At 46.7% G+C, this 27,902-nt stretch overlaps 1 protein-coding gene across 4 annotated transcripts; it reads left to right on the top strand.

The window, feature by feature from the left end:
* Positions 1-105: 105 nt before the first annotated feature.
* On the top strand, positions 106-27,779 carry TIMELESS (timeless circadian regulator). Of its 4 annotated transcripts, none has more exons than XM_046010640.1 (29): positions 106-201; positions 12,238-12,398; positions 12,554-12,707; positions 12,831-12,945; positions 13,041-13,103; positions 13,822-13,923; positions 14,294-14,449; positions 14,683-14,816; positions 15,015-15,102; positions 16,350-16,526; positions 16,981-17,198; positions 17,442-17,545; positions 17,900-18,069; positions 21,129-21,263; positions 21,362-21,513; positions 22,195-22,292; positions 22,384-22,504; positions 22,616-22,817; positions 23,071-23,216; positions 23,828-23,913; positions 24,004-24,118; positions 24,207-24,292; positions 24,518-24,660; positions 24,828-25,002; positions 25,083-25,151; positions 25,275-25,393; positions 26,371-26,596; positions 26,723-26,827; positions 26,967-27,779. In XM_046010640.1, the coding sequence occupies exons 2-29, from the start codon at positions 12,302-12,304 to the stop codon at positions 27,038-27,040; spliced, it is 3,630 nt and encodes a 1,209-aa protein (XP_045866596.1). In that variant the 5' UTR covers positions 106-201; positions 12,238-12,301; the 3' UTR covers positions 27,041-27,779. The 4 variants fall into 4 exon arrangements, with proteins under 4 accessions (XP_045866596.1, XP_045866598.1, XP_045866597.1 ...); XM_046010642.1 differs by having other exon boundaries at positions 24,210-24,292; positions 26,967-27,778; XM_046010641.1 differs by lacking the exon at positions 106-201 and adding an exon at positions 11,300-11,430.
* Positions 27,780-27,902: the final 123 nt, after the last annotated feature.

Genomic DNA, 27,902 nt, shown 5'->3' with positions numbered 1-27,902 from the left:
CTTTTCCTTACTTCATCACTACCACCACTACCCCCCCCCCCCGCGGCTCGGTTGGGGTTACATGGACCAGCCCGGCTCGCCCCGCCCCACTCCTCACGCAGGCGGGGAGTGGTCCCGCCGGGTCGGGTGGCGGGAAAAGCTGCGGCCGGGGCCCTGAGGGCCGCTGGCTCCGCAGGGATCCTGAGGACCGGCCAGGAACGGGTGAGTGTGTGGCAGAGAGGGCTCTAGCGGACAACGTCCTTTCCAAGCCGCGGGGCCATCCTCGAGAGGTGCTGCGTCCGGTTTCCCGCCACCGGCTTTCAAGGCAGGGGGCGGGGCTTGCGCGACAGGCGCGCACGCGCAATTCTCCACCCCGAGTTCCAGTAGGTGTCGCGGCGTTCACCCCGCGCTTGTCTGTACAGCCGGTCCTTGTGCAGTGGTGCTGCTGTGGTGGGAAGTGGCGTGGAACCCTTCAGGTAGAACAGAAGGTTCCCGGGCATTTCTACTTTGGAACTTTCCGTCCTGTGCAGACCCGAAGAAACAAATGCAGCCCGCCAAGCAGGGGTCGGAAATCGGAATTCGCTTGACTTAAATCTTGGGTGTTTATAGAATGGATTTCTCGTTTCCTTCGCTCTTTTCTCTCCGGTGAGAGTATAAGGAGGATACAGCTCTTGCTTGGGTTTGTGAGCTGGACTGTCAGCTACTAATGAAGCTCCTTCCCTTGAGTCTTGGTTCTTTACTCTGCCTTTCGTGCTGCCACTAGTTGCCTTTTTCAAAGTCAATCTGGTCATTTCAGATTAAATTTAAAACTCCCCTCTGGCCCCCCACTGTCAGGTTTAAATCCTTTGGTGGCGTCTGTGGCCCTTCACAGTCTGATCCTCTCAGACTCATTTTCTGAAGCACCCACATTTTTCCTGTGTCATGCACTCGAATCCCAGCTACATGGAAGGGGTGTATCTGCCTTGTGGTCTTTCATGCCCTACGCTCCTGCTGTTCCCTCCACTTGAACTACTTCTCTAACAGATGAACTTCTCTTTCAGGACTGAGCTCACTTGTCCCTCTGAAAACCTCTATTTCTGGCCCCCCCCCACTGCCCTGGCCAAAGTAGTCACTTCTTTCTTTGTGTTCTGGAAGTATTGTACCTCCTGTTAGTGTCACTGATACAGTAAAAAGTTCTAAGCTCCAGTAAAAAGTCACTGTGCTCAGTGACAGGTGGACAGAGATGAATAGGATAGAGTTCCTGACCTTAAGGAACTCACAGTCTGGATGGAAAAACACATGTAAATGAGTCCTCTGCAGTTCCTGGGTGACAAGTATGCACTGGCTTCCCAACTCCTCTCACTTTGGACCCTCTTAAGTAAGCTTATTTACTGCTGCAGTTTCACACACTTTGTATTCTGATGCCTCCAAATCTCCAGCTCCAACCCTTCCTCCCTCAATTTCAGGATTTGTCTGCTTCCGTTTCAGTTTAAAAACCATTTTTTGATCATTCACATTGTGCTGGTCACAGTGATTCCTGATCTCAAGGAGTTTATAATTTAGATCAGTTATTAACAGGAGATTGAATTAGAATCACCGATGAGCACTTTCAAAACACTCTTGTCCAAGCCCTACCCCCTGTAAGTTCGGATTCTGTAACTAGATTCTGAAAATCAGAGATGAGTAAGAAATACTTCATGCCCTCAGGGAATCTAAGGCTAAGGGGGGGAGACAGACATTTCAAACAATCTGTTTAAGTATGACATATAACATGATCTGTAGATATCATGATGGAAGTATATTTACGGCACAAAGTAGACACACAGGAGAGAGAGGTCTCTTCTGTATGGAAAAGTTGGGAGGAAGTACCATTTGGGCAGAATCTTAAAAGATGAAAGGATAGACTCTAGCGCATTTAGGACAGAAGAGTAACTTGAGAGAGTAGCTTAAAAACCAGCAGGGGAGTTTATGAAGGACCTTGTATTGTAGGCATCTGAAGCTGCTGAAACTTTGGTTTTGTAGTGCATACTGTGGTAAATAATTCAAATAATACTAAAGTGAAAGGTAAATATTTTCTTCTGTTGTAGCCCCCCCTCCCATTCTCCCCAGAAACAATCACCATGAAGTTTCTTATGTATCCATTGAAGAGTTTTAAGCAGGGTAGTTACAGTTATATGGCCAAATCTAGTAACCATTTTGTGAATAGATTTAACAGAACAAGACTGGAAGCAGAAAAGGAGGTTAGGAAGTGGTTGAGTAGCCTAAGCTAGAGACATTCAGGGTCTGAACAAAGGCAGTAGCAGTGGGGGTTTATAGGGGTTAGATAGGAGAGGTTAAGGAAGTAGAATTAGCCTGAGTTAATGACTTGAGGTATCTAGGATGACGCCTAGCTTTCCTACGTGAATGACCGAGTAGAGAGTGTCAGTCCCTAAAGAGATCCAGAATAGAAGTAGAGACGAATTTAGGGGGAAGATACTCCATTTTGGTCATGTTTAATGTGAGGTGTTAGTGAGACATAGAGATGGAGAATGCTGTTCATTAGAGGAATGTGAGATTGACACCATGGGACCTCAGTATGGCAAGAGTAGAGATTTGCTGGCTAATGACTCAGATCTGGTAGTTGAAGACATGGGAATGGATGAGTTTGCCCAAAGAGGCTATGTAGAATAAGACCAGAAGAGAACTGAAGACCAAGGCCTATGACCATCTGTGCTTGAGAAGGAGAGTAGCTTATGGCATCAAGGAAAGGTTTTGTTTTATGTTGGTTTTTTCCCTCCCTGAGATGGAAGGGCTTCAAGCAACTTATATGGGCCAATATAAAGAAGATCGGAAACAAATGAGAAATGAGGAACAACTGGGGCACCTGGCTGGCTCAGTTGATAGAGCATGTGACTCTTGATCTCAGTGTGGTGAGTTTGAGTCCCATGTTGGGTGTAAAGATTACTTAAAAAAATAAAAATCTTCCTTCCTACATATCCACCTTTCTTTCTTCCCTCCTTTCTTTCTTTTCTTTTCTTTTTCTTTCTTTCTTGAGATTTTATTTATTTATTTTGACAGAGAGAGATAATGAGAGAGGGAACACAAGCATGGGGGAGTTGAAGGGAGAAGCAGGCTTCCCGCTGAACAGGGAGCCTGATGCAGGGCCTGATCCCAGGATACTGGGATCATGACCTGAGCTGAAGGCAGACACTTAACGACTGAGCCACCCAGCCACCCAGCAAAAGACAAAATCTTAAAAAAAAAAAAAAAAAAAAAAAAAGGAAATGAGGAACAACCAACTAAGGGACAGGAAGTGATTGATAAATCACAAATGGAGGGCTTAGATTAGAAGCAAAGAAGTCTGGGTGGGCATTTGAAATATGTACGTTTTTAGGCTTGGGTGGAGAAAGTTGAAAGAGTTCTTCCTTGTCTGATGACAGACTGAGTTGTTCCTCAGAGGAAGGGGGCAGAGACACCAGCTAAAAGGTCTGAGAAGCAGTGGAGTAGAGGGACTTGAGGATAATGGTGAAAGCTAGAAACAGTTGTTCCTTGGGAAAGAGAAGAGGAAGTGGCCTAGGAACACTAAAAAAAATTGGCTGGGCCAGTCTGAGGGCGGTGGTCAGACTGGAGAGTACACAGTAATTGTGTATCATTATGCAGGATTTGGTTTTCTTCCAGTCTGAGTCCAGACCTAAGTTCAAGAGTCTGGGAATTGGATGGTTGGACTGATCTGAGGTTGGGATCTTTTGCAGGGTTGAATGCAATGAAAGGAAAAAGACTGACCCCTTGCAGAGAATGATATGTAGTGATACACTACCAGGTTATGTGATACTGCCTGTGTGACCCCAGTGTGATCATTTTGTTTTTCAGCTCAAAAATCTTCAATGACTTCTTGGTTTTTGTTTAAATCCTTGAATTGGTAGACAAAGACAAGGTTGTCCCATAAAGTCAGTTCCAACCCCTTTTCTACTGCTGTCCTGTCAGTTTCAGTTACCCACAGTGGCTCCCTCTCAGCCTTTGCTCTGGTCATTCTCTGCCTAAACTCCCCACCTCCTCTCAGCTGCCTGGACACTGTGGAACCTTAGAAGGCCCCAATCCAGTCACACTTCCTCTGACCAAACCTCCTTGACCACTTTCACCTGAAAAGAGCCCTAGTTTTTCAGAATATTTTTTTCAGTGTCACTTACTTAGATCTTATCCTGACTTGTCTTTTACATTATTTCTTTTCTATTAGGTAGGTTCTATTTCTGCAACTACATTTAAGTTTCTTTAGCACCTTTTCTCTTTGGGGACTCATCATAAGCATTTAGTGGCTGATTATAGAGTCCAATAGGCAGAGAGGAAATGAACATTTTGAGAGTTCTACTTTGTGCTCAGCATTCAGTTAGGTGCCTGGTATCAGTGCTTCTCAAACTATCTTGGTAAAGGACCAAGTAGGTCCCCCCCCCCCCCCCACAAAGGTGTTAAAAATTAATACTTTTCTTTCTTTCTTCTCCCACCTCCATCTTTACTGAGTTAGAATTGACATATAAAGTACTTTTCTAAAAACACTTTTGTAAAACACTGGAACTATTTAATTACTAATGATAAACAATTCAAATAGTGCTAAAGTGAAAGACAAATAAGATAAATGCTTCTCCTACCCCAGACATCCGCCCCCCAATTTCCCGAGAGATAATCATTATGAAGTTTCTTATGTGTCCATTAAAGGATTTTAGGTAGGGTGGTTATATGGTCAAATCTGGTAACCATATTATGAAAAGACTTAACTAAGGCAGGGAAAGAGGTTAGGTTAGGAAGCAGTTGAGTAATCTAATCTAGAGATGCTCAGGACCTGAACTAAATTAAATTACTAGAAAAATAACATGGAAAAAAACATGCAGAATTATATAGAGTTTTTAAAATTATTAGATTCAAGGGGAACCTGGGTGGTGCCGTTGGTTGAGCGGCTGATTCTTGGTTTCAGATTGGGTCATGATCTCAGGGCCCTGATCTCAGGGTCATGGGATCGAGCCCCATGTTGGGCTCCATGCTCAGTGTAGATTGCTTAGGACTCTCCCTCTGCCCGTTGCTGCCCTCTCCTTCTCCCTCAAATAAAGAAATGCATCTTTTAAAAAATTATTAGATTCAACAAATATTAACTCTTACGTGCTGTAAGATTTTTTTTTTAAGATTTTATTTATGTATTTGACAGACAGAGATCACAAGCAGGCAGAGAGGCAGGCAGAGAGAGAGGTGGAGAAGGAGGCTCCCCACCGAGCAGAGAGCACAATGCGGGGCTCCATCCCAGGACCCTGAGATCATGACTTGACCTAAGCAGAGGCTTAACCCACTGAGCCACCCAGGTGCCCCTGTAAGTTGTTCTAAATGCTTATGCTTCATGTGTATACTTTATGCAGACTGACTGGACCAGCAGTGGTCTGCATGCCATGCTCTGGGAAGCACTGCTTTCCATACATGATCACATTTAAATTTATCTTCTTGGTAGACTGATAAGGAAACTGAGGTTTAGGTTAAGCCACAAACTCAAGATCACTAATTTGGTACTGGTCAGAACTGGAATCCAAATGCCGAATGTCATTCTGTTCATAATGATTCTCAGAGCTGGTTCTTAGAGTTGGTTTGGGACAGAGGTTTTTGTTTGGCTTTATTTTGTTTTCAAGAAGTGAGTTAATTTTCTATTTTCAGTAGTACATGAATTTAATATTTTATCCCTTGCTTTTATTTGGTTCTTGCATTTTGAGGCCTACAAGTATGCAAGTATGTTTCAGAGGAATAGTGCTTCCTCTGAACCACTTGGTACTTAGGTAAGTGGGAAAAGTAACTAACATCCCTTTAAATGTCTAGGTCTGCTGGCTCTAAAGTGTTTGACAAGGTTCCCATCTGTCTCTGATGAACTGTAAAAGTAAAATATAGTTTTTTCATAAATTCTAGTTTATCAAATTTAATGGACTATATTTTTCTTATGATTTAATTTATTTATTTGAGAGAGAGAGAGTGAGAGAGACCGTAAGAGAGGAGAAGGTCAGAGGGAGAAGCAGACTCTCCCTGGAGCTAGGAGCCAGATGTGAGCCTCCATTCCGGGATTCTGGGATCATGTCCTGAGCTGAAGGTAGTTGCTTAACCAACTGAGCCACCCAGGCACCCAATGCGCTGTATTTTATCCTGAGATTTTATTCTTAGCTGTTGTTGTTTTAATGTTTAAATGGAAAATAGGATATATAGTAATTGCATGGGATTTTCTCATAACAGCTTCATTGAGATATAATTTACAGACCATAAAATTCACCCGTGCAGAGGGTACAGTTCACAGAGTTGTAGAACCAATAGCACTATTAGAGTGTTTTCATCACCCCTGAAAGAAACTCTGTACCAGCTGTATTCCATCTCACCTTCTCCCAGGCGCTGGCAACCACTTTCTACTTTGTGTCTCTCTGCTTTTGCCTATTCTGGACATTTCATATAAATGGAACATAAAGTACGGAACCTTTTGTGTTTGGCTCCTTTCACTGAAAATAACGTTCTCCAGTTTCATCCCTGTTGTACCATGTGTCAGCTCTTTGTTTCTTTTTGTTGCCAAATATCTACTGTATATATATGCCACTTCTTGTTTATCCCTGCATTTCACAAAATCTGTTCATCAGCTGATGGACATTTGGGTTCTTCCCCACATTGTGACTGGTATAAATAATGCTGCTATGAACGTTCATGTACACGTTTTTGTGTGGACGTACTTTTTATTTCTCTCAGATAAATACCTAAGAGTGGAATTGCTGGGTCTTAGGATAACTCTATGTTTAACATTTTGAGGAACTGCCTATTTTCCACAGCAGCTGAACCATTTTAGAGTAAGCAATATGTGTGTGTGTAAGTGTCCTTAAGTTACAAAATGTAAAGTATGCAACCTTATGTTAGTTACCCTAAAAAAAAAAAAAATTAAAGACCCATCTATAAAATCTAACAGTTCAGAAACCACTGCATTTCACAACAAAACAAAACAAAACAAAACCTATCCAGGAGTTTATTGATGGGGGGGGGGGGGGAAGGAATTTCTTTCTTTTCTATTGGTTCTTTGGCAAACCAGGACGGATGGTTTTCCCGTTTAGCCTCTGTTGTGAGTGAAAGAGGCAACATGTGGGGAATTGCTTTCAAAGCAGAAAATCCAGGAAGTGTAATAAAATACTCTTATTTTAGAACAAAGAGAAATTACAGACTTGTGTTTCTTCTGTCCAAGCCTGGAAATAGCACATGCAGTTTCTCCTTTTTCCTCTTTGTAGGAGGAAAGGATTTGGGGGGGTGGGTAACTATAGGAAACCCCACTCTCTCGTCTATGCATCAGAGTTAAGCTTTTTTTTTTTTTTTTAAGATTTTATTTATTGGGACACCTGTGTGGCTCAGTTAGTTAAGCATCTGCCTTCAGCTCAGGTCATGATCCCAGGGTCCTGGGATTGAGTCCTGCATCAGGTTCCTTGCTCAGCAAGGAGCCTACCTCTCCCTCTGCCGGTCGCTTCCCCTGCTTGTGCTTGCTCTCTTTCTCTGTCTGACAAATACATAAATAAAATCTAAAAAAAAAAAAAGGGATTTTGTTTATTAGAGAGAGCACACATGAGCACAAGTGGGTTGAATGAGTAGGGCACAGAGAGAGAGGAAGAATCATAAGCAGACTCCCCACTGAGCAGGGAGCCTGACACAGGGCTCAATCCCAAGACCCCAAGATCATGACTTGACCCAAAATCAAGAGTCAGCCCCTCGCCCCCGAGGCGGCCCCTATGTGCCATTTTTTAATATAAACTTTTGAATTTTAGTGTCCAGTTAGTTTTTATTTATATGACATATTGTTTATTGAAATTATCAAGTTTTCCTAGCTGTTTCTCAGGGTTAGGATATCTGACTTGTTTCCAAGCCTTCACCATTAAAGATAACTCATCTATAAACATCTTCCTGAAGTGTTCATTCTCTCTGAGCCTGTTTCTTCATCTGTAAAATGGAAATGATTGTATCTATCACTTAGGACTGTTGTGAGGTTCAAAGTGTAATAAAGCTATGAAAACATTTTATAAACTAAAATGTCCTAGGAAGAGGTATTATTTTTGTTTTCCTCTCTTTTTTGAATTGTTTTCATGGGTTATAATCTCCAAAATGGGCTCACTGGTTCAGAGGTTATGACCCAGGATAATCTGTTAATTCAAAATTAATCCATTCAGCAAATATGTAACATGCTCACTATAGGCATATTCTAGGCATTGAGGGGTACAGCAATAAACAGTAAAATGAAACCTTGTCCTCGGGGAACTTTCCTTTTGTTGGGCTGGTTTATGACTTTTATTTTATTTTTAAAGATTTTATTTATTTATTTGAGAGAGAGAGAGAGAGCATGAGAGGGGAGAAGGTCAGAGGGAGAAGCAGACTCCTCACAGAGTTGGGAGCCCGATGCCGGGGACCCAATCCCAGGACTCCGGGATCATGACCTGAGCCAAAGGCTGTGCTTTAACCAACTGAGCCACTCAGGTGTCCCATCTTTTATTATATAAATATATAAATCAATGATTCCTAAGTGCCAGTGAGCAGAACAGTACTGGTCTGTAATAACATTTCTATCAGTCTCAAGTCAAATGAGAAAAAGAAGGACAATGTAGGGAGTTTTTCATAAAGACTTGTTTATGTACCTTAAAGAAAAGGGCATAGCTGAGATTATATAATATCTAATTTTTGTGTGTGTGTTAAGCTGTTTTTCTTTTATGAAACACTGGTGTTAATAGATGTTAGTGGGGCTTTTTAAAAAGTGTTTGTTTTTATTTTTAATATCCCTATCTTTATTACCCTTACCAATGAAGATGGGTTCTCCAGTTTGGGGGGGGACATACACTGGTACATGAAATCATGAGACTTGGGAACCACTGATTTTTATTTTAACTTTGTATTCATCTGCATTTACAACATGCTGTGATATAACTTAACAGGCTTCTCACAATACAATAACCCTGTAATGGAAGTGGGGTAGGTGTCTGTCAGTTCAGCTCCTCCGGGGAGCAGGCACCGAGTGGAGTGAGGAGTGCTGTGATAGATAAAGGCAGGAGCAAGTTGGAGGACAGCAAGAGGCTCAGCCCACAGAGCTGATTGGCCAGTCTTGGCCAAGCCAGGGAGAAACTCAGAAGCAGGGACTGACTGGTAGAGGGGTCCTTGTGCTTATCATTAGCTGAGGGGCTGCCCAGGGAGCACAGAGCTGGGGTGGATCCTGGAGTTGCTGTCAGCAAGCCACGTTTTTTGCAACTGAATGACAAGCTCGCTCTCTCTCTCTCTCTTTTTTTTAAGATTTTATTTCTTTGTGTGAGAGAGAGAGTGCGCGCAAGCAGGGTGAGTGGCAGGCAAAGGGAGAAGCCCAGATGTGGGGCTGGATCCCGGAACCCTGGGATCATGACCTGAGCCGCAGGCAAACACTTAGCGACTGAGCCACCCAGGCACCCTGACAAACTCTTTCTTGATGAGAAATCTCGGAGCAGGCACCTCCATGGCTATCACAGCATCCTTTCTGTGACTCTGCCTTGGCAAAGAACAGAGAGAGAGGAAGAGAAGCCAGCACCCTGACCCCACCCTGTGACCCTTGTACTGTTCTTTGTGTTAGTTTTTACCCAATGATTCTTTTTTTTTTTTTAAGATTTTATTTATTTATTTATCAGAGAGAGAGAGAACAGGCGCAAGAGAGCACACAATCAGGCAGAATGGCAGGCAGGCAGAGGCAGAGAAAGAAGCAGGCTCCCTGCCGAGCAAGGAATCGGATGCAGGACTCAATCCCAGAACCCTGGCATCATCACTTGAGCCGAAGGCAGTGGCTTAACTGACTGAGCCACCCAGGCGTCCCTACCCAATGATTTTTAGATGAAAGACGTTGAGTACATTCAGAAATCCGTAAGCCAACATTTAGTAAAGGAGAATAAGACAATCAGAGTATAAGTGGTCTAGGAGAGGAAGATGAGACCAGACAGATAAAGTGAGTAGTTTCTTTTTTTTTTTTTTTTTTTAAAGTCTTTTTTTTTTTTTTTTTTTTTTAAGATTTATTTATTTATTTGACAGAGAGAGAGATCACAAGTAGGCAGAGAGGCAGGCAGAGAGAGAGGAGGAAGCAGTCTCCCTGCAGAGCAGAGAGCCCGATGCGGGGCTCGATCCCAGGACCCTGAGATCATGACCTGAGCCGAAGGCAGCGGCTTAATCCACTGAGCCACCCAGGCGCCCCAAGTGAGTAGTTTCTAGTTAAATGAATGAAGAGTGAACTATTTAAGTTTTCTGTCTCTGGATGATTTTCTAACAGCGCGTTTCCTCCCGGAACGGCTGAAATGCGTAAGAGAGCTGTTTCATTCCAGTGCTAATGGACAGGCCCAACATTGCCAGCTTGCTTCATGAGCAGAGAGCTTTCCGTTAGGTCATCTGACCCATTTCTTCCTCTGCTTTGCCTGTTGCTCTCTGGTTTTGTCAGAACTGCAGGGGGATAAAAACAAACCTGCAGGGGATTAGAACCTGCAGTCCTGGGTCTCTTACATAACTTCTTCCCATCTCAAGTCTGCAAGGACTGCTCCTTTCCCATCTCCTTTCCCCTCCCCTTCTTAGTTGGATAGCCAAGTAACAGGTAGCTGTTACTAGCTCGCTATTTTTGCCTTTCAGGTAAATTGTTGAAAGCAGACGTCTGAGTACTCTGTTGGGGCCAATTTTACAAATACTGAATCTTTACATCACATTGGTCTACAGTCTACAAAGATATAGGGGAAGGGGAGTTAGAACTGTATGAGGTTATGTCTTGGAGCCTCCCAGACATGGCTTTGTCTCTATTGTTAAAAGACTTTATCCTGTCACACCTTTCAGTACCAGAGTGTGATGCTGGCTCTTATTTTGAGGAGGATGCACTGACTCAGCATCTTTATAGACTATTTGTTTTTGTCAGCTCCCTAGGCTACCACTTGGAGAGGGCAGACAGGGAATTGTGCAGTCTCTGTGTGTGTGTGTGTGCGCGTGTGTACGTATGAAAACATACCAGTGACCTATCTGAAAAAGCTGAATGTGTCTCAGTGGAGAATCAGAGATCCCATACACTGCACCTACCGCACTGGAGTCCAGGTCTGAGGAGCTACAGGTCCCATGAGAGAAGGCACTGAACAGAAGTCTCCCTTCAGACTTCTGGTCCTTCAGTGTTTTATAGGCTCACCCTTGCTGGGCTGAGAGTTCAGAAAGTAGATTAGCACTGTATGTAGGTAGAAGGGTAGCACGTAGCCTAGAGAAGCAGACCAATTACATAAATGCAAGGAGATAACATCAGACATTAAACCTTAGTCCTTTGGACACTACCCATTTACTCTTGGGGAACAGGGGTGGAGTCAGGGGCTAGAGGTAGCTATGGAACAGGGAAAGGTCTTTTCAGAGGAAGCTGCCAAGGCCTAAGAGCAGTGTAGCTGAATATGCCAAGGGGACAAGACTGAGGACATTCCCAGTTTTCCACAGGAACAGGTTAGTAAATATAATGTGTGTGCGTGTGTCTGCGTTATTAGGGTCAGGTTCTGAAACATCCAAGATTCAGGATCTCGTGTACCTGATTACCTGATGAGGGTTTAGGGATCTTAATCAAAAGGGACAAGCTTTAGAAAAGGAAGATAGTTCTTCTGAGAACCGGTTTCTATTTAGTTCTTTTCCACACCTATTCTGTTAGACACTAGCTTCTACTAAGATCCCCAAAATTTAAGAGTAACTTTGGGGAGGATGGTGAAGGAACTTGCTCTCTGCATCCCCAGTGCCTCAGAAGCCTCTACACTCTTAGGAATGTCAGATCCTAAGTAGAATCATTGTGGTTCTTAGCCCTTGTAGTACACAGAGCTGTGACAGGGTGTGTGGAGGGGCTGTGGTAGGTGGAGGGGCCTTAAAGGAGAGGGAAGCTCATCCCACCCTTCCCCACCCTTCCTCCAGAAGGCTACGGAGCTCTCAGAGGTTGAAAGTGTCAGGGTTGATGCCTTTCTCTGACCAGCCTTTCTTTCTATATATTACCTTGACTCTGAAACAGACTGTTTCCATAGTTTTAGATCCAAGTTAGAGTATGGAGCAGATGCTTAATTCTTAGGCTTGGGGTCTCCTTGGTTTTGATGAGTTAGAAGCCTTAGTTTAAGCTTTCCTTGGAACTAGGCATGACTTTTGGTACTTTTGACAAAAGGGAGGCACTTGAGGACCTTGTTCAGAATACTCTGAGCATTAGGGTCCTCTTCTGTTCCCCTCTCCCTTTCGTGGAGAGGACCCTCCATGTGTTACCTTTCCCTGTCTCTACAGAACGCCTCCTTGCTGAGTCCTGTCTCTGCCTACCATCTCTCTCTCTCGGCTGCTCCACTGGTGTATGGACTTGTACATGATGAATTGTGAACTTCTAGCCACGTGTAGTGCCCTTGGGTACTTAGAGGGAGACACTTATCACAAGGAACCAGATTGCTTCGGTGAGTACCTTTTTGAGGAAAGAGGTAAAAAAAAACTTGCTTGAATTGCAAGAATTCAATTCTGTAGAATTTCTCCATTTGTGGGTATGGGTAGCTTGGGGGCCGGGATGGAGCCTCTTCCAGGGTTCTTGTAAGTGTTTATTCTGTCCCTGAAGAGAGTGTGAAGGATTTGATCCGATACTTGAGGCATGAGGATGACACTCGCGACGTGCGGCGACAGCTGGGTGCAGCCCAGATCCTGCAGAGTGACCTTCTACCCATGCTTACCCAGCACCGCCAGGACAAGCCTCTTTTTGATGCTGTTATCAGGTTGGTTCCCCAGCTTTTTCCCTTTTATGATGTGCCAGCCTTTGGCATTTGAGCTGATAGATTTCGGCGTTTGACCCCAGTGAGGAAATTGAACAATGTTTCCTTCCTTCATGGTCTCCCCAGGCTGATGGTGAACTTGACACAACCAGCCTTGCTCTGTTTTGGCAGTGTGCCCAGGGAGCCTAGCTTCCGGCGCCATTTTCTACAGGTGCTAGCTTACTTGCAGGCTTACAAAGAGGTGAGGTTCTCCTTCAGGGCCCCTGGGGCCGAAGTTGGGGGCGGTAGGAAAAGGGAGGGTGGGTATCACTTAAGGTCCATTCCCCTATTTTATAGGCCTTTGCCAGTGAGAAGGCTTTTGGAGTACTCAGTGAAACTTTGTATAACCTGCTGCAGCTGGTGAGTGAGTGGTCCACCTTCCAGGATCCCAGGGGACTCTTAGTGCCTTGCTTCTCCTCCAGGCAGAGCACCAGGCTGGCTTGTCATTGTCAGGACAGTGGAGTTTGAAGATACAGTCCTAGTCCTTGTAATACATGGTCCCGTCCATTGTCTCTGGCTGCCTCAGGACTGCTTGTACTCTCCCCCCCCTTTTTTTAATAAGATTTTATTTATTTATTTGACACAGAGAGAGAGATCACAAGTAGGCAGAGAAACAGGCAGAGAGAGAGGGGGGAAGCAGGCTCCTGCTGAGCAGAGAGCCTGATGTGGGGCTCAATCCCAGGACCCTGAGATCATGACCTGAGCCAGAGGCTTAACCCACTGAGCCACCCAAGCACCCCTATTTTTTAAAATTTTATTTATTTATTTATTTAAGATTTTAATTTATTTGACAGAGAGAGATAGATCACAAGTAGGCAGAGAGGCAGGCAGAGAGAAGGGGGTGGTGGGGTGGTGGAAGCAGGCTCCCCGCTGAGCAGAGAGCCCAATGTGGGGCTCAATCCCAGGACCCTGAGACCATGACCTGAGTCAAAGGCAGAGGCTTAACCCACTGAGCCACCCAGGCACCCCTCTTTTCTCCCTTAATCCTGGTTCTTCTCTGGGCTTCTGCCCTTTAGCCAGGGTAGATGCTGCCTGCCTTCCACAGGGAGTCTTTGCCTCTAACCATCCATCTGACTAGGGCTGGGAGGAGCGGCAAGAGGAAGATAACTTGCTGATTGAACGGATCCTGCTGTTGGTCAGAAATATCCTCCATGTTCCTACTGACCTCGATCAGGAGAAGGTGAGAGGGTCTTGGGTTGTATGCCTTCTGATGCTTGGTTAAGGTGAGCTGCCCTTTTTTGCTTTTCTGCCCTCTGACAAGTAAGGGGGAACCTTGGTCAAGATATGAGTTGGAGGGACACCTGGGTGGCTCAGTTGGTTGAGCGGCTGCCTTCGGCTCAGGTCATGATCCCAGCGTCCCGGGATCGAGTCTCCCTCTGCCTCTGCCTGCCACTCTGTCTGCCTATGCTTGCTCTCTCTCTCTCTCTCTCTCTGACAAATAAATAAATAAAATCTAAAAAAAAAAAAAAAAAAGAAATGAGTTGGAGAACCTCAAGGCAGGGCAGTGAAACCAAATGACTGTCTTCCTCCCCTTATCACTCACTTCCCAGAGAATCGATGATGACGCCAGTGTCCATGACCAGCTTCTCTGGGCAATTCACCTCAGTGGTCTGGATGACCTGCTTCTCTTTCTGGCCAGCTCACCCGCTGAGCAACAGTGGAGCCTGCATGTGCTAGAGATTGTCTCCCTTATGTTTCGTGACCAGGTGAGAACCCGGCTTATTTCCCTAGTCCCTTCACCCATATACTTTCTTCAATGTAGCCAGACTTACTCTTGAAACAGTGGCTGAATTATCTGGGAGCAGATGGGTGACAGGGTGACCATGTCTGGGATACCTTCAACAGTTCTATTTCATTCACTTCTTCTGTTCCCAGCAGGACTGAACCTAGAATAAGGAATGACTGTCCTTCTGACTCTTCCTCTCTGTTCTGAATCTAGAACCCTGAACAACTAGCGGGAGTAGGACAGGGACGCTTAGCGCAGGAACGGAGCACAGATGTGGCAGAACTGGAGGTGTTACGCCAGCGAGAGATGGCAGAAAAGAAGACTCGAGCCCTTCAGCGAGGCAACAGGTGAGTGACAGGGAGGTGCCCTCCCTCTGTCTCCAGCCTTTCAGTGTGGAAGGCTGAGGGCTTGGGCCAAAGGCTAAGACAGTGGTGACCAGATAACATTTTGGAGTCATAATATGCTCTGATGAGCTGATGAGAGAGAATGGGGATAAAGCTTCCAGAGAATTGAGGAATCACCCTGGGCTATTGTATTTACCACAGGCATTCTCGATTTGGGGGCTCCTACATTGTCCAAGGCTTGAAATCCATTGGGGAGAGGGACCTCATCTTTCACAAAGGTCTCCACAATGTGAGTATGCTCCTCATCTGGGGTGGGAACATTGTGGAGTTGAGGGTGCCTAAGGAAGGTAAGCGAGGGAGCGCCTGGCTGCCTCCATTGGTGGAGCATGCAGCTCTTGATCTCGGGGCTGTGAGTTCGAGCCCCATGTTGGTGTAGAAGTTACTTAAAAATAAAATCATACAAAAGAAATAAAGGTAAGCAAGCATCTCTGGAAGTAAACTGTCTTTGTTCTTGGGCTTAGAAAGTTGGAGACAGGGATGCCTGGGTGGTTCAGTCAGGGAAACGTCTGCCTTTGGCTCAGGTCATCATCTCAGGGTCTTGAGATCAAGTGCTTCATTGGGTTCCCTGCTCAGCGTGGAGTCTGCTTCTCCCCTGCCCTCTGCCCCTCCTCCCTGCTTATTCACATGTGCACTCTTTTTCTCTTTCTCCAAAAAAAAAAAGGTTGGGGGGCATCTGGGTGGCTCAGCCCATTAAATGTCAGGTCATGATCCCAGGGGTCCCGCTTGTCCATTTCCCTCTGCTCCTCTCCCTGCTCGTGCGCGTGTGCTCTCTTTCTCTCTCTCTCTTTTTTTAAATTATTTTGTTTTTATTTATTATTTATTTGACAGAGAGAGACACAGTGAGAGAGGGAACACAAGCAGGGGGAGTGGAAGAGGGAGAAGCAGGCTTCCCGATGAGCAGGGAGCCCGAAGTGGGACTCGATCCATGACCCTGGGTTGAAGGCAGACGCTTAACAACTGAGCCACACAGGCAGCCCTCTCTTTCTCTCAAATAAATAAAATCTTTAAAACAAAGAAAGAAAGAAAGGAGGGAGGGAGGAAGGAAAGAGAAAGAATCTTAAAAAGAAAGTTGGAGACAATAGGAGAAAAATTTTTGAGCCTCTGGCATTATTGTCTTTATGTCTTCACTTAGTACCAGAGGGAAAGAACCTTCTAAGAGTTTCTTTCTTTCTTTCTTTTTTTAAAGATTTTATTTACTTATTTGACAGAGGGAGAGACAGCTAGAGAGGAAACACAAGCAAGGGGAGTGAGAGAGGGAGAAGCAGGCTATCCACCGAGCAGGGAGCCTGATGCGGGGTTTGGTCCCAGGACCCCGGGACTATGACCTGAGCTGAAGGCAGACACTTAACAACTGAGCCACCCAGGCACCCCTAAGAGTTTCTTCTGAGGAAATTGTAGCACTAGGAATGTGGAAAGAGCTGCAGGGGGAAGGTGGTGGTGAGGAGTAATTCTGACCTCCCCACCCTACACCTCTAGCTCCGAAACTACAGTTCAGATTTGGGAAAGCAGCCCCGAAGGGTGCCTAAACGTCGCCAAGCTGCCCGGGAGCTGTCCATTCAGCGCCGCTCTGCCCTCAATGTGAGACTCTTCCTCAGAGACTTCTGCTCTGAGTTCCTGGAGAACTGTTATAACCGGCTCATGGGCTCAGTGAAGGTGAGAGCCTGGGAAGGGTGGAACAGAGAGGTGACGGTGCCGGTGGTGGGTAAGAAGGGCACCTGGGGAAGAGCCTATGGGAGGCTGACCCCGGAGTGTAGACTAGTAGTCAGGCGGGGTATATAGTGCCTTTGAGAGATGGTGAGGATGCTGGGAGGGAGTGGGTTATTGGGGCCGTTTTAAAAAGGCTTAGACACTGGGTGTGGTACATAAACAATGAATTCTGGAACACTGAAAAGAAATTAAAAAAATAAATAAAAATTAAAAAAAAAAAAGGCTTAGAGAAATTCCCAGAGAAAGGGGAGAGACCTGGAGAGAACAAGAGAGGGCTGGAAATTCCACATCCTGGAATATTGTTACAATGGTGTCCAGGGTCTATCCCATCATCCTATAAGACGAGGAGAAAGTTGGAAGCCCTGGAGTCATGGCGTGTTCTTTTTTTCCTGGACATCAGGATCACCTGCTACGGGAGAAGGCTCAGCAGCATGACGAGACCTACTACATGTGGGCCTTGGCTTTCTTCATGGCCTTCAACCGAGCTGCCTCCTTCCGGCCAGGCCTGGTTTCTGAGACCCTCAGTGTCCGTACCTTCCACTTCATTGAGCAGAACCTCACCAACTACTACGAGATGATGCTGACTGACCGCAAGGAAGCTGCCTCCTGGGCACGTCGGTGAGTGGGACAAGAATTGGGGTCAGAGTGGGCATCTTGGCCAGGCTGGGAATCTGAGTGCCTGATTTCTGGGTGGTACTTTCCTTGCTGTTTCAGGATTAAGGTGATTAGGCTGGGGAGCAAGGACAGGCTGGGTTACTGTTTTTGATGGAAGTATATTTTGGAAGGGGTAGGAGTGCTACTGTTTCCACAAGCCAGCTTCCTCAATTGTCCTCCATGTTTCCTCTTCACCTCATCTCCCAGGATGCACCTGGCACTGAAGGCCTATCAGGAGCTGCTGGCCACAGTGAATGAGATGGACATGTCCCCAGACGAGGCTGTGAGGGAGAGCAGCCGCATCATTAAGAGTAAGGCCCTGGGGGCGCCTGGGTGGCTCAGTGGGTTAAAGCCTCTGCCTTCGGCTCAGGTCATGATCCCAGGATCCTGGGATTGAGCCCCGCATCGGGTTCTCTGCTCAGCGGGGAGCCTGCTTCCTCCTCTCTCTCTGCCTACTTGTGATCTCTGTCTGTCAGATAAATAAATAAAAATCTTTAAAAAAAAAAAAAAAAAGAGTAAGGCCCTGGCCTGGTCTCTAATCCTGGCCTTGCCCATCTCTTGACTGTATTCTCATTCTTTCCAGTTCCAATTTCATCCGTCTCGTCTCTCTCTTTCCCAAAGTTTCCAGACCAATCCTTCCATTCCTTTCTCTTCCCCATTCCTAGACAACATCTTCTATGTGATGGAGTATCGAGAACTCTTCCTGGCACTCTTCCGAAAGTTTGATGAGAGATGCCAGCCACGTTCTTTCCTTCGTGACCTGGTGGAAACCACTCACCTCTTCCTCAAGATGTTGGAGCGGTTCTGTCGGAGCCGTGGGAACCTGGTTGTGCAGGTACTGGACAGCCCCAGGATGTGGAAAGAGTCACAGGGAAGGGCAGAGAAGAGGGAACTCTCCTCATATTTCTGTAGCTTGAGCTGACCTGTGAGCACTACTCTGAACTAAGGAGGGCAAGGGATTTGCTGGTGTTTGCTCTGTGAGTCTAATAGTTTCCTTCTTTCATTAAATTAATCTCCAGTGTAACGTAGTAAATATCTTAATTCATATGAAATATTTATGAAACACCTGTTATGTGCAAAGCATATAAATTCTGGGGATTCATAATTTTAGAATTTAGTATTTATGCTGTGATCTTTCCTGGTTATACTTCAGAAGCATTGTAGTGACATGGAAAGAGCCCTAAGTTAAAACTCAGGAGGTCTAGGGGTACCTGGGTGACTCAGTTGGTTGGGTGTCTACCTTCTACTTAGGTCGTGATCCCAGGGTCCTGGGTTCTAGGATCGAGGCCAGCGTTGGGCTCCCTGCTCAGTGGGGAAGCCTCTCCTCTGCCTGCAATTCCCCCTGCTTGTGCTGTCCCCTGCCAACCCATCAAATAAATAAATAAAATCTTTAAAAAAAAAAAAAGCCAGGAGGTCTAGAATCTCATTCTATATTAGGAACTGTTAGACTAACTGAAGCTGCTCATGTCAGTGCCCAGATCCCTAAGATGGTATTGTAATATAAGCCTGAAATGAGGGGCACCTGGGTGATTCAGTGGGTTAAGCCTCTCTCTTCGGCTCGGGTTGTGATCTCAGGGTCCTGGGATGAAGCCCCACTTCGGGATCTCTGCTCAGCGGGGAGCCTGCTTCCCCCCCTCTCTCTCTGCCTGCCTCTCTGCCTATTTGTGATCTCTGTCTGTCAAATAAATAAATAAAATCTTAAAAAAAAAAAAAGAAAAAGAAAGAAGCCTGAAATGAAATAAAAAATTATAAGCCTTGGACAAGGGGCACCTTCCTGGCTTAGTCGGTGGAGCATGTGACTGGTTTTTTTTCCTTTTTTTAAAGATTCATTTATTTAGGGGCGCCTGGGTGGCTCAGTGGGTTAAAGCCTCTGCCTTCGGCTCAGGTCATGATCTCAGTGTCCTGGGATCGAGCCCCGCATCGGGCTCTCTGCTCGGCAGGGAGCCTGCTTCCTCCTCTCTCTCTGCCTGCCTCTCTGCCTACTTGTGATCTCTGTCTGTCAAATAAATAAATAAAATGTTTAAAAAAAAAAAAGATTTATTTATTTATTTGACAGAGCACGCGCACAGGTGAGCACAGGCATGAGGAGTTACAGAGAGAGAGGGAGAACCAGGCTCCCCGCTAAGCAGGGAAAATATATGTATGTGTGTGTGTATATATATATATATATATGAATATTATTCAGCTATAAAAAAGAATGAAATCACCATTTGCAACAACATGAATGGAGCTAGAGGGTATTGTGCTAAGTGAAATAATTCAGCAGAGAAAGACAAATACCATGTGATCTCACTCATATGTGGAATTTAAGAAACAAATGAGCAAAGGAAAAAAGAGACTGACAAACCAAGAATCAGACTCTTAACTACAGAGAACAAGGTGATGGTTGCCAGAGAGGAGGTGGGTGGGGGAATGGGGGAAATAAAGGACGAGGATTAAAGAATACATTTACCGTGATTGAAAAAAAAAATGATAAAGTCTAAGACAAGAAGAAAATCTCAATGAATTTATATCCTGCAGACTCAGGCACTCTGCTTTGTAAAAATCTTCCTGTAATTCTATTTGCTATGGCTTAAAATTTGGTCAGAACTGGACTTAAAAGGGCCAGTAGTACCAGTGAGACCTTGAGAAAAGATATTTTTACATTCAGGGCTCTCTTGCATTATCAGAAATGCTAGGTGCTATTTTTTGTTTGTTTGTTTGTTTTGTTTTAAGATTTTATTTATTTGATAGAGAGATCACAAGTAGGCAGAGAGGCAGGCAGAGAGGTGGGGGGAAGCACGCTCCCTGTTGAGCAGAGAGCCAGATGCAAGGCTCGATCCCAGGACCCTGGGATCATGACCTGAGCCGAAGGCAGAGGCTTAACCCACTGAGCCACCCAGGCGCCCTTGTGCTATTGTTTATTGAGTATCTACTGTGTGTCAGACACTGTGCTAAGGCTTTCATATTATCCTTGCAGTCTTGCTAGGACACGTGCACACAGTGGTGAAGCAGCTTGTTCGAGGTCTTGCTAGTGGCTAGTGTCAGTACTTAGGTCCCCATCTGTCGGGCTCTGAAGCTCATGTTCCTAATCTTTGGTGTGTTATGAGTTTTTTGAATAGAGCGTGAACCTTGAGTGCCTCCTAATCCTTCTATTTGTGCCCCAAACTGGTTCACAGCTTTGATTTGGGGGAGTAGGGGTGGGGTGCTGACTCTCATTTTCCTGCTTTTCAGGAGAAAAAAATACAGGTAATGTTTCCATAGGGATTTGCATTTTACAAAGCCTTTTCATATACAATTTCATATCCTCATAGCAAATCCGTTCATTCTGTAAACTTGCTTAAGATATCACTGCTTTGGGGAAATCTCTGACCTCAAGAAATAAGTCAAGTACTATTCCTATGTTTTGCTGTGGCATTTTATGCCCAGCCATACTCTAGGTCTTTATCCATACTGTAGTATACTTTATCTGTCTACGCACCTGTCTCCTCCACTGGACTGTGTGCTCCTCAAGGGCAAGGAAATAGACCGCTCACTCTTTTTTTTTTTTTTTTTTTTTAAGATTTTATTTATTTATTTGACAGAGAGAGAGATCACAAGTAGACAGAGAGGCAGGCAGAGAGAGAGGAGGAAGCAGGCTCCCCGCGGAGCAGAGAGCCCGATGCGGGGCTCGATCCCAGGACCCTGAGATCATGACCTGAGCCGAAGGCAGCGGCTTAATCCACTGAGCCACCCAGGTGCCCCTAGACCGCTCACTCTTGCTTCCCTATTGCTTATGAATAGCACACCGTGGTCAGTCTGTGACTATCGAATTAATTAATTCAGACCTTGAATGAATGAATGAATGGAGAAGACATTGACGGGAAAACATCTCCTTAGCTTTCCGCCATCCTAACAACAGTTCTTTCTCCATAGAACAAACGAAAGAAGAGAAAGAAGAAAAAGAAGGTCCTAGATCGTCCTCTGGCATCTGGTGATGTCCCCTCTGATGCAGGGGAACTAGAGGCTATGTGGCTGTCCCTGGCCGAGCAGCTTCAGTGCTGTGCCCAGGTGGGTAGTTGCAGAAACCCTGCCTTTCCCGAGGGTAGTGTGCTGGTAGGCTGTCTGGGTTTCCCTCCTCTGTTCCCATAGCCTTAATCCCACTCTAGGATCCAGAGCTCAGTTTGGACTCCGTGGTTCCCTTTGACGCGGCCTCAGAGGTACCAGTGGAAGAGCAGCGGGCAGAAGCCATCGTGCGGATCCAAGACTGTCTCCTGGCTGGCCAGGCCCCACAGGCCCTGGCCCTCCTTAGGTCTGCCCGGTAAGAGCCCTGCCCCCACATCCTTCTGGATCCAACTCCTGGGCTTTTGGGGGCAGAGGGAGGCTTTCACTGTGGTCCAAGGTTCTTTATCTTCCAGAGAGAAGTCCCATGAGAAGCACAGGGGCTCTGTACTGAGCACTGAGTCCTGGGCACTTTCATTTGGCTTATTGGGGGGGTCTGTTTTTAGTTTTTATTTTATTTTTGAGAAATATCAGAAAGCACAGTTAATTGGAGAGAAAATACAGATAATTCTATTGGCTGAAGGTAATCATCTTTAACATTTTGATGAGTCATCTTTTTCCCCTCTGTTATCTATAGACATACACAGTTGCCTTGACAAGAATGAAATATTGTATGTACTGTTTTATAGTATTTTTTTACTTCTCAATATTATCATGAGCATCGTTTCTCATGCGACATATTGCCATAATTGTTAATGGCAATGTGAAATGTACATTTGTTCAGTTGAATGTGACACATTTAGATTGCTTGTGTTTTGTTCTTATGGTGTGGATTGCAGTGTGGCTGATTTCCCTAGAGTCTTTGTTTCATCCTTGAAGTAACAGTTTGCATTCTCTTTCTGGCTGACAGATGAGAGCTGAATCCAAATTCCTTCTCCCACTTCAAATTATAAATCTGACTCCCCCCTGACAAAGGTCTTTTTTTTCCTCTGTGCTTCAGGGAGGTATGGCCAGAAGGAGATGTGTTCGGCTCTCAAGACATTTCTGCAGAGGAAGAGATCGAGTTGCTGAAACAAATCCTTGGTGCCCCGCTCCCCCGTGAGTCTCCATTTCCTTCACATCCCCTTCCTTCCAGCTCTCCTCCGGAACCAGCGTCACAGAGACCTGATAAGCCTTGCTTTTTCTATAGGGCAGCAGGGGCCAGAGGAACAAGGGGCAGAGGAAGAGGAGGAGGAGGAAGAAGAGGAGGAAGAGCTGCAAGCAGTCCAGGTGTCAGAGAAAGAATTTAATTTCCTGGACTACCTGAAACGGTGCGGGCCGAGCAGACAGAGTTGGGCCCCAGGGTGGAGATCGTAGAGCTGGGGGGAGGGTGAGTGGCACCCCTCTCGTGCTGATGCCCGCTCTGCCTCGTCTCGGTGTAGTTTTGCAAGCTCAGCTGTCGTGCGAGCCTATGCGCTGCTGCTTCGGAACTACCGACAGAACAGCGCCCACACTAACCACTGCCTGGTCAAGATGCTGCACCGATTGGCCCATGACCTCAAGATGGAAGCCCTGCTTTTCCAGCTCTCGCTCTTCTGCCTCTTCAACCGTCTGCTTAGTGATCCGGCCGCTGGGGCCTACCAAGTGAGGACACACCAAGCAGTGGGGACCAAGAGGCTTAGGGCAGTTATAGGGTCACAAAGGATAGTCTTCAGGAGAGAAAGGGTGCTGAGAGGTGACAGAACGGTGAGGAGGTAGGCAGGCAGATTGAGGGAGGCTGGAAGATAGTCTGAGGGAGGAGGGGCAGCTAGGAACAGGTAGAGAGAAAGTACCTAGAGGATCTGGTTGATGTGTACATTGAGGCCAGAGGTCTCAGAGCAGCCTCCTTCTCCCCCAGGAGCTGGTGACTTTCGCCAAGTACATCCTGGGCAAGTTTTTTGCATTGGCTGCCGTCAACCAGAAAGCCTTTGTGGAGCTGCTGTTCTGGAAAAACACAGCTGTGGTTCGAGAGATGGCCGAGGGCTATGGCTCTCTGGATGGCGGGTGAGCTTGAAGATGGGGAAGGATGGGCAATGGTGGGCGACACGGGCATAGAGTGTCAAAGCTGGAGGAGCTCTCAGATCAGCTAGTAGGACTTCCCCTTTCATAGGTGAGAAAACAAGCCCCCCCAAGTTTTCCCTGAGATTACTCAAGAGAGGAAATGGGACTGGATCCTAAGTCTCCTTTCTACTCTGGTTTCCTTCCTTCACCCACCTTCGTGGGGGGCAGTCAGTTGTCAGTGGGGTTTGGCTCTTTGGAGAGAGTCCCTATATATATGCCCTGTCCCAAAATGTGCTGGGCAACTATGAAGGTTTGTGGAACTGTTTGCCTTCTTTTCCTGTAGCTCAGCTCCTCTCCTTTTCCCATAATCTGCTCAGCCCCTGCAGTGTCTGCTTCCACAGGCTCAACTCAGAAAGTCTCTTCATTTGACTTTTGGGTTCATTAAGTGCAAGGACAGTGAGGGAAACAAAGCACACTGAGCCCTCCACTAGCTGGCTCCTCTGAGTTCCCTGCGTTGCCCTTCTTATTCCTTTTAGACCTGACCGGAGAGGGCCTTTGGTCTCCTCTTTCAGGGCCAACATCCGACATGCTCACTTTCTCCTTGCCCTATTTAGATCTTCCAGTCGCAGACCCCCTGTTTGGAGCCCAGAGGAGGAGGCCCAGCTTCAGGAATTGTACCTTGCTCATAGGGATGTGGAAGGTATGAGTCCTTGAGATCTGAAGATTTCTGCAGTGGGCAGCAGGAGCTCTAGGAAACCCTCTTTACTGCTTCACTCCCCCTCCACCTTAGGTCAGGATGTGGTGGACGTCATCTTGGCCCAGCTGAAAACGCCTCGAACACGCAAGCAGGTCATCCACCATCTGGTACGGCTGGGACTGGCTGACAGCGTCAAGGACTTCCAGAGGTAGAGGCTCATATGCTCTGGGGGGCGTTGAGATAAGGAGTCCTCCGTTTGCTCCTGGGGCCCACTCTTCCACTGGCACCTCCTTAAGCAGGAAAGGAACCCATATTGTACTGTGGACAGAAGATCAGGAGCTAGAGCTACAGCGGCTTTTTGAGGAGTTCCAGGACTCAGATGGTAAGTGATGGGGCACCTTCCGAGCCTCTGAGTTGGGAGCTGAACTGTCCATGTCTTGCCCTTGCCTCCTAGTCCCGAGGAAGGCTTATCCCATCCCTTCTTTCCCTTTACTCTATTTGTGGTGTCATTTGTGAGTAATTCACTCAGTTCGCCTCTTTCCAAAGGCCTCTGCTCTCCTTCACTACTCCCTTCCCCTGCCGCTCTACACGCTTTCCCTCTTTGTAGATGTGCTGGGTCATATCATGAAGAATATCACTGCCAGACGCTCACGGGCCCGGATCGTGGATAAGCTGCTGGCTCTGGGACTGGTAGCCGAGCGGCGGGAGCTGTATAAGAAACGCCGCAAGAAGTTGGCGCCCTCCAGCCTGGTAATGCTCCTTCCCTGGCTCTGCAGGCCCTCCCTCTCCACCGCCCCCCCAGGTGCTCCTCACGGGTTGCTCTGCTCGCCTGCACGGTTCCTGCCTGAGGCTCCTCTGGCTGGGTGCCCTCAGTTTCCAGATGACTCCGCTCCATCCCCACCCCCACTGAATTTTAGCCTAATGGAGAGGAGTCCCGGAAGGATGTTTGCCAGGAAGATCTGGAAGAAGGAAACCTGCCAGAGGAAGAAAGTGATGAGGGTGAAGAGAAAGAGGAGGACTCAGAAGCAGGACAAGCCCAGGGTAGCTCAGTCCTTTCAACCGAAGCCCTTGGGCAAAGCCTGTCTCAGGAAGGTGAGCGCTTGGGCTGGAGACGTGTCCCAGTGGAGGGGTTGGCAGCATGAGCCAATGTTAACGTTCCCTCCTTGCTGTAGGCTTCTCTGCTCCCCTTCTGTGGCTCCAGAACTGTCTGATTCGAGCAGCGGACGATCGAGAAGAGGATGGTGAGTGGATAGAGGATGGTTTTCGGGGCTGAGGGTACCAGAGGCTGCTAGAGACCTGGCCCTGGGGTGGACAACCGGTTCTGGCTTCCGATTCTCACCACATGACCACTGCCCCCATTCTAGGCTGCTCCCAGGCAGTGCCTTTGGTGCCGCTGACGGAAGAAAATGAGGAAGCCATGGAAAATGAGCAGTTTCAGTGGCTATTGCGCAAGCTAGGGGTTCGGCCTCCTGCCTCTGGGCAGGTAAAAATACCGGTTCCACTTCCAGCCACGGGGCGTGTTGCTGCTACTGTACATCTTTCTCTCTCTCCCTCTCTCTCTCTTTTTTTTTTAAACTGTACATCTCTTCCTCCTTGTTGCAGTTGCTGTCTCTGACCTCCTTACTGGTCACCTCTGACTGAAGCTCCTGCACAAGGAGTCCTGTTCATGTTTTCTGATCCCCTAGTCCCCTGTTCCACCTTCCATGCTGCCCCCCAAGTTACCTTTCTAAAGTACGGTTTTGATTACATCACTCCCCTGTCCAGAGCACTGGGTGGTTCTGCGCTGTTGGCGGGACAGAGTCCGCAGCCTCTGGGGGGCATGCTAAGCCTGGGTCAGCCTTCACAACCTCAAACCCATGCCACCCACACACCTTATTTCACCATCGTTGTTCTGGACTACTTTCCATGCCTCCAAACAGCTGATCACGCCGCCCCTCCACTGGAGGTCTCCAACCACATGTACAAGGCGACACTCACCTATTACCCATCTTCTGGCTGAACCTCCACTCAGCCTTCAACAGTCAGTTCAATTGTCCCCTCAGAGAAGCAGTCCCTACCACTCCTTACCCCGCTGAGGTGAAAGTAGGACCTTTGGCAGCTGGGATTTGCTCATTCCCTCGATGTAGCCCCAATCCCCTGATGTTACAGTATGCTGATTCTTTCTTCTACTAGATTGTGGGTTTCTTGAAAGCAGGGATCGTATCTGATTCACCTTTAGATCCCTGATATTCGTTCATTGATTTATTTAACAACTGAATTTACTGGGAACCTTCTGATGTCTCTGGCGTTGTGTTAGACTTTGTGCATCCATTGGATAAATAAGCGAGAAGTAGAATTGACAGCCTTTGTGGATCTCCACCAATGTGGGGTCATATTTTCTCATGAAAAATACCAAGATCTGGTGAACTAGAGATTGCTCCTTCCATGTTACTCCCATTTTCAACTTTTTTGCTCCTGTAGGAAACCTTCTGGAGAATTCCAGCTAAGCTGAGTCCTACCCAGCTCCGGAAGATAGCAGCTTCTTTGAGTCAGCCAGAGGAGGAGGGAAAACTTCAGTCAAGACTAGAACCTACCGTCCCTGAAGAGCAAGACCCTGAAGAGGAACACCAAAAGGAGTACCGTGCACAGGCCCTACAGGCCCTCCTGTTAGCCAGAAGAAAGAAAGCCGGCCTGGAGTCCCCAGAGGGTAAGACCATTTACCTGTTGGGTACTAACTATGGATCAGCCATGTTGACCACGAAGGCTGATAGGGTATTTTGAGAATATTTGGGGGCCAGGTTCCCTAATTCTAGGCCTCTTATGGTCATTTCAGGGGAAGGGCCTGCTGGCGAGAAAGAACAGCTGAAAATGGCACCCAGGAAGCGTCAACTGCTAGACAGTGATGAGGAACAGGAGGAAGACGAGGGCAGGAGCAAAGGTAGGGCGTCTGATTGGGATCTGCTTTTTCTCCTCACCCCTAACACTCTTCTCCTCAGTCCTGAAGACCGACACTACCCGCCTTCTTCCCCATTAACATATTTAGATACTCTCTCTTCTCACCCCTGTCATTCCCCTAGGCCCAGAGGCGAGAGCTCCAGAAATCCAAAAGAAGAAACGGTTCCAGATTGAGGATGAAGATGAGAGTGACTGAAGAGCCAGAAGCTTTGGGGAAGGGTAGACCATTTTTAAGTCAGAGTTCAGAGGGTCATACAGGACCCAGAAACTTCTCTTACCAGACAGAAGCAGATCTGGGGTTCAGGAAGTTTAGGCAACAGCACTGGACAACTCTGCAGTCACTCCTTGCTTCTCCCAGTTTTAACAGACTGACTCTCAGCTCTCTAGAGACTTACTCCTCTTCTTCTAGGGTCCATTTCTTTGGGTTAGCAGCGCCCCTTAGCAAATGGGAGAAGTGAGTAACATATAGAAGGCACCTTGGAACACTTTTGGCTTTCTGCTAGAGGTGGGTCATAACACCAGATGGGGAGCTTTGTGACATGATGGGGGGTGGGGGGGGGTTGTACCAGTATTAAAAGGCACCAGATGCTCCCAACCTCATTTCTTTCCTGTGATCACCCCCAAGACACCAGACTGAACCTAATTCCAGCAGTTGAGGTAAGGTTAGGATGCAGTACTCTCTAGATGACGAATGTGTTTGGTATTAAACGTGTTTAATTAAATTAAAAGTCACCAGCATTGATCTGATATGCCAATCTATCTAAGTGCCCTAGCCTTCCACTTATGTTCTTGGAAGAAGAACTTTTAACTCTTTGGGTTAAAAGAAACCATCACCCATCCCTTTTCTCCTGCCTTCCCTACAGAAGACACGAAAACATTCTCACCTACAGATCCTTTGTCTAAGGTAAATCTTCAGTGTGACAAGTGTATCCAGCAGGAAGAAGCAGGAGCCACAAAAAGGGGCAAGAGCCAGTCTGCCAGCTTGGGGGCAGAGTAAAGGATAATGTCTGGGCAAGAAAGAGATGGATAAATATTGCAGATGTCATGTCCTTCCCAGT

The sequence above is a fragment of the Meles meles genome, chromosome 7 (assembly GCF_922984935.1).
Source record: "Meles meles chromosome 7, mMelMel3.1 paternal haplotype, whole genome shotgun sequence".
Classification (NCBI taxonomy): domain Eukaryota; kingdom Metazoa; phylum Chordata; class Mammalia; order Carnivora; family Mustelidae; genus Meles; species Meles meles.
This window is presented reverse-complemented; position numbering and strand designations above follow the sequence as displayed.

Bases quoted from the DNA above. Each gene is read 5' to 3' on its own strand.
- TIMELESS (XM_046010640.1), top strand. From the start codon at position 12,302: ATGGACTTGTACATGATGAATTGTGAACTTCTAGCCACGTGTAGTGCC. The intron at 12,708-12,830 runs GTTGGTTCCCCA...TGGTCTCCCCAG, and splicing joins CTTTTTGATGCTGTTATCAG to GCTGATGGTGAACTTGACAC. The intron at 16,527-16,980 runs GTGAGAGCCTGG...CCTGGACATCAG, and splicing joins GGCTCATGGGCTCAGTGAAG to GATCACCTGCTACGGGAGAA.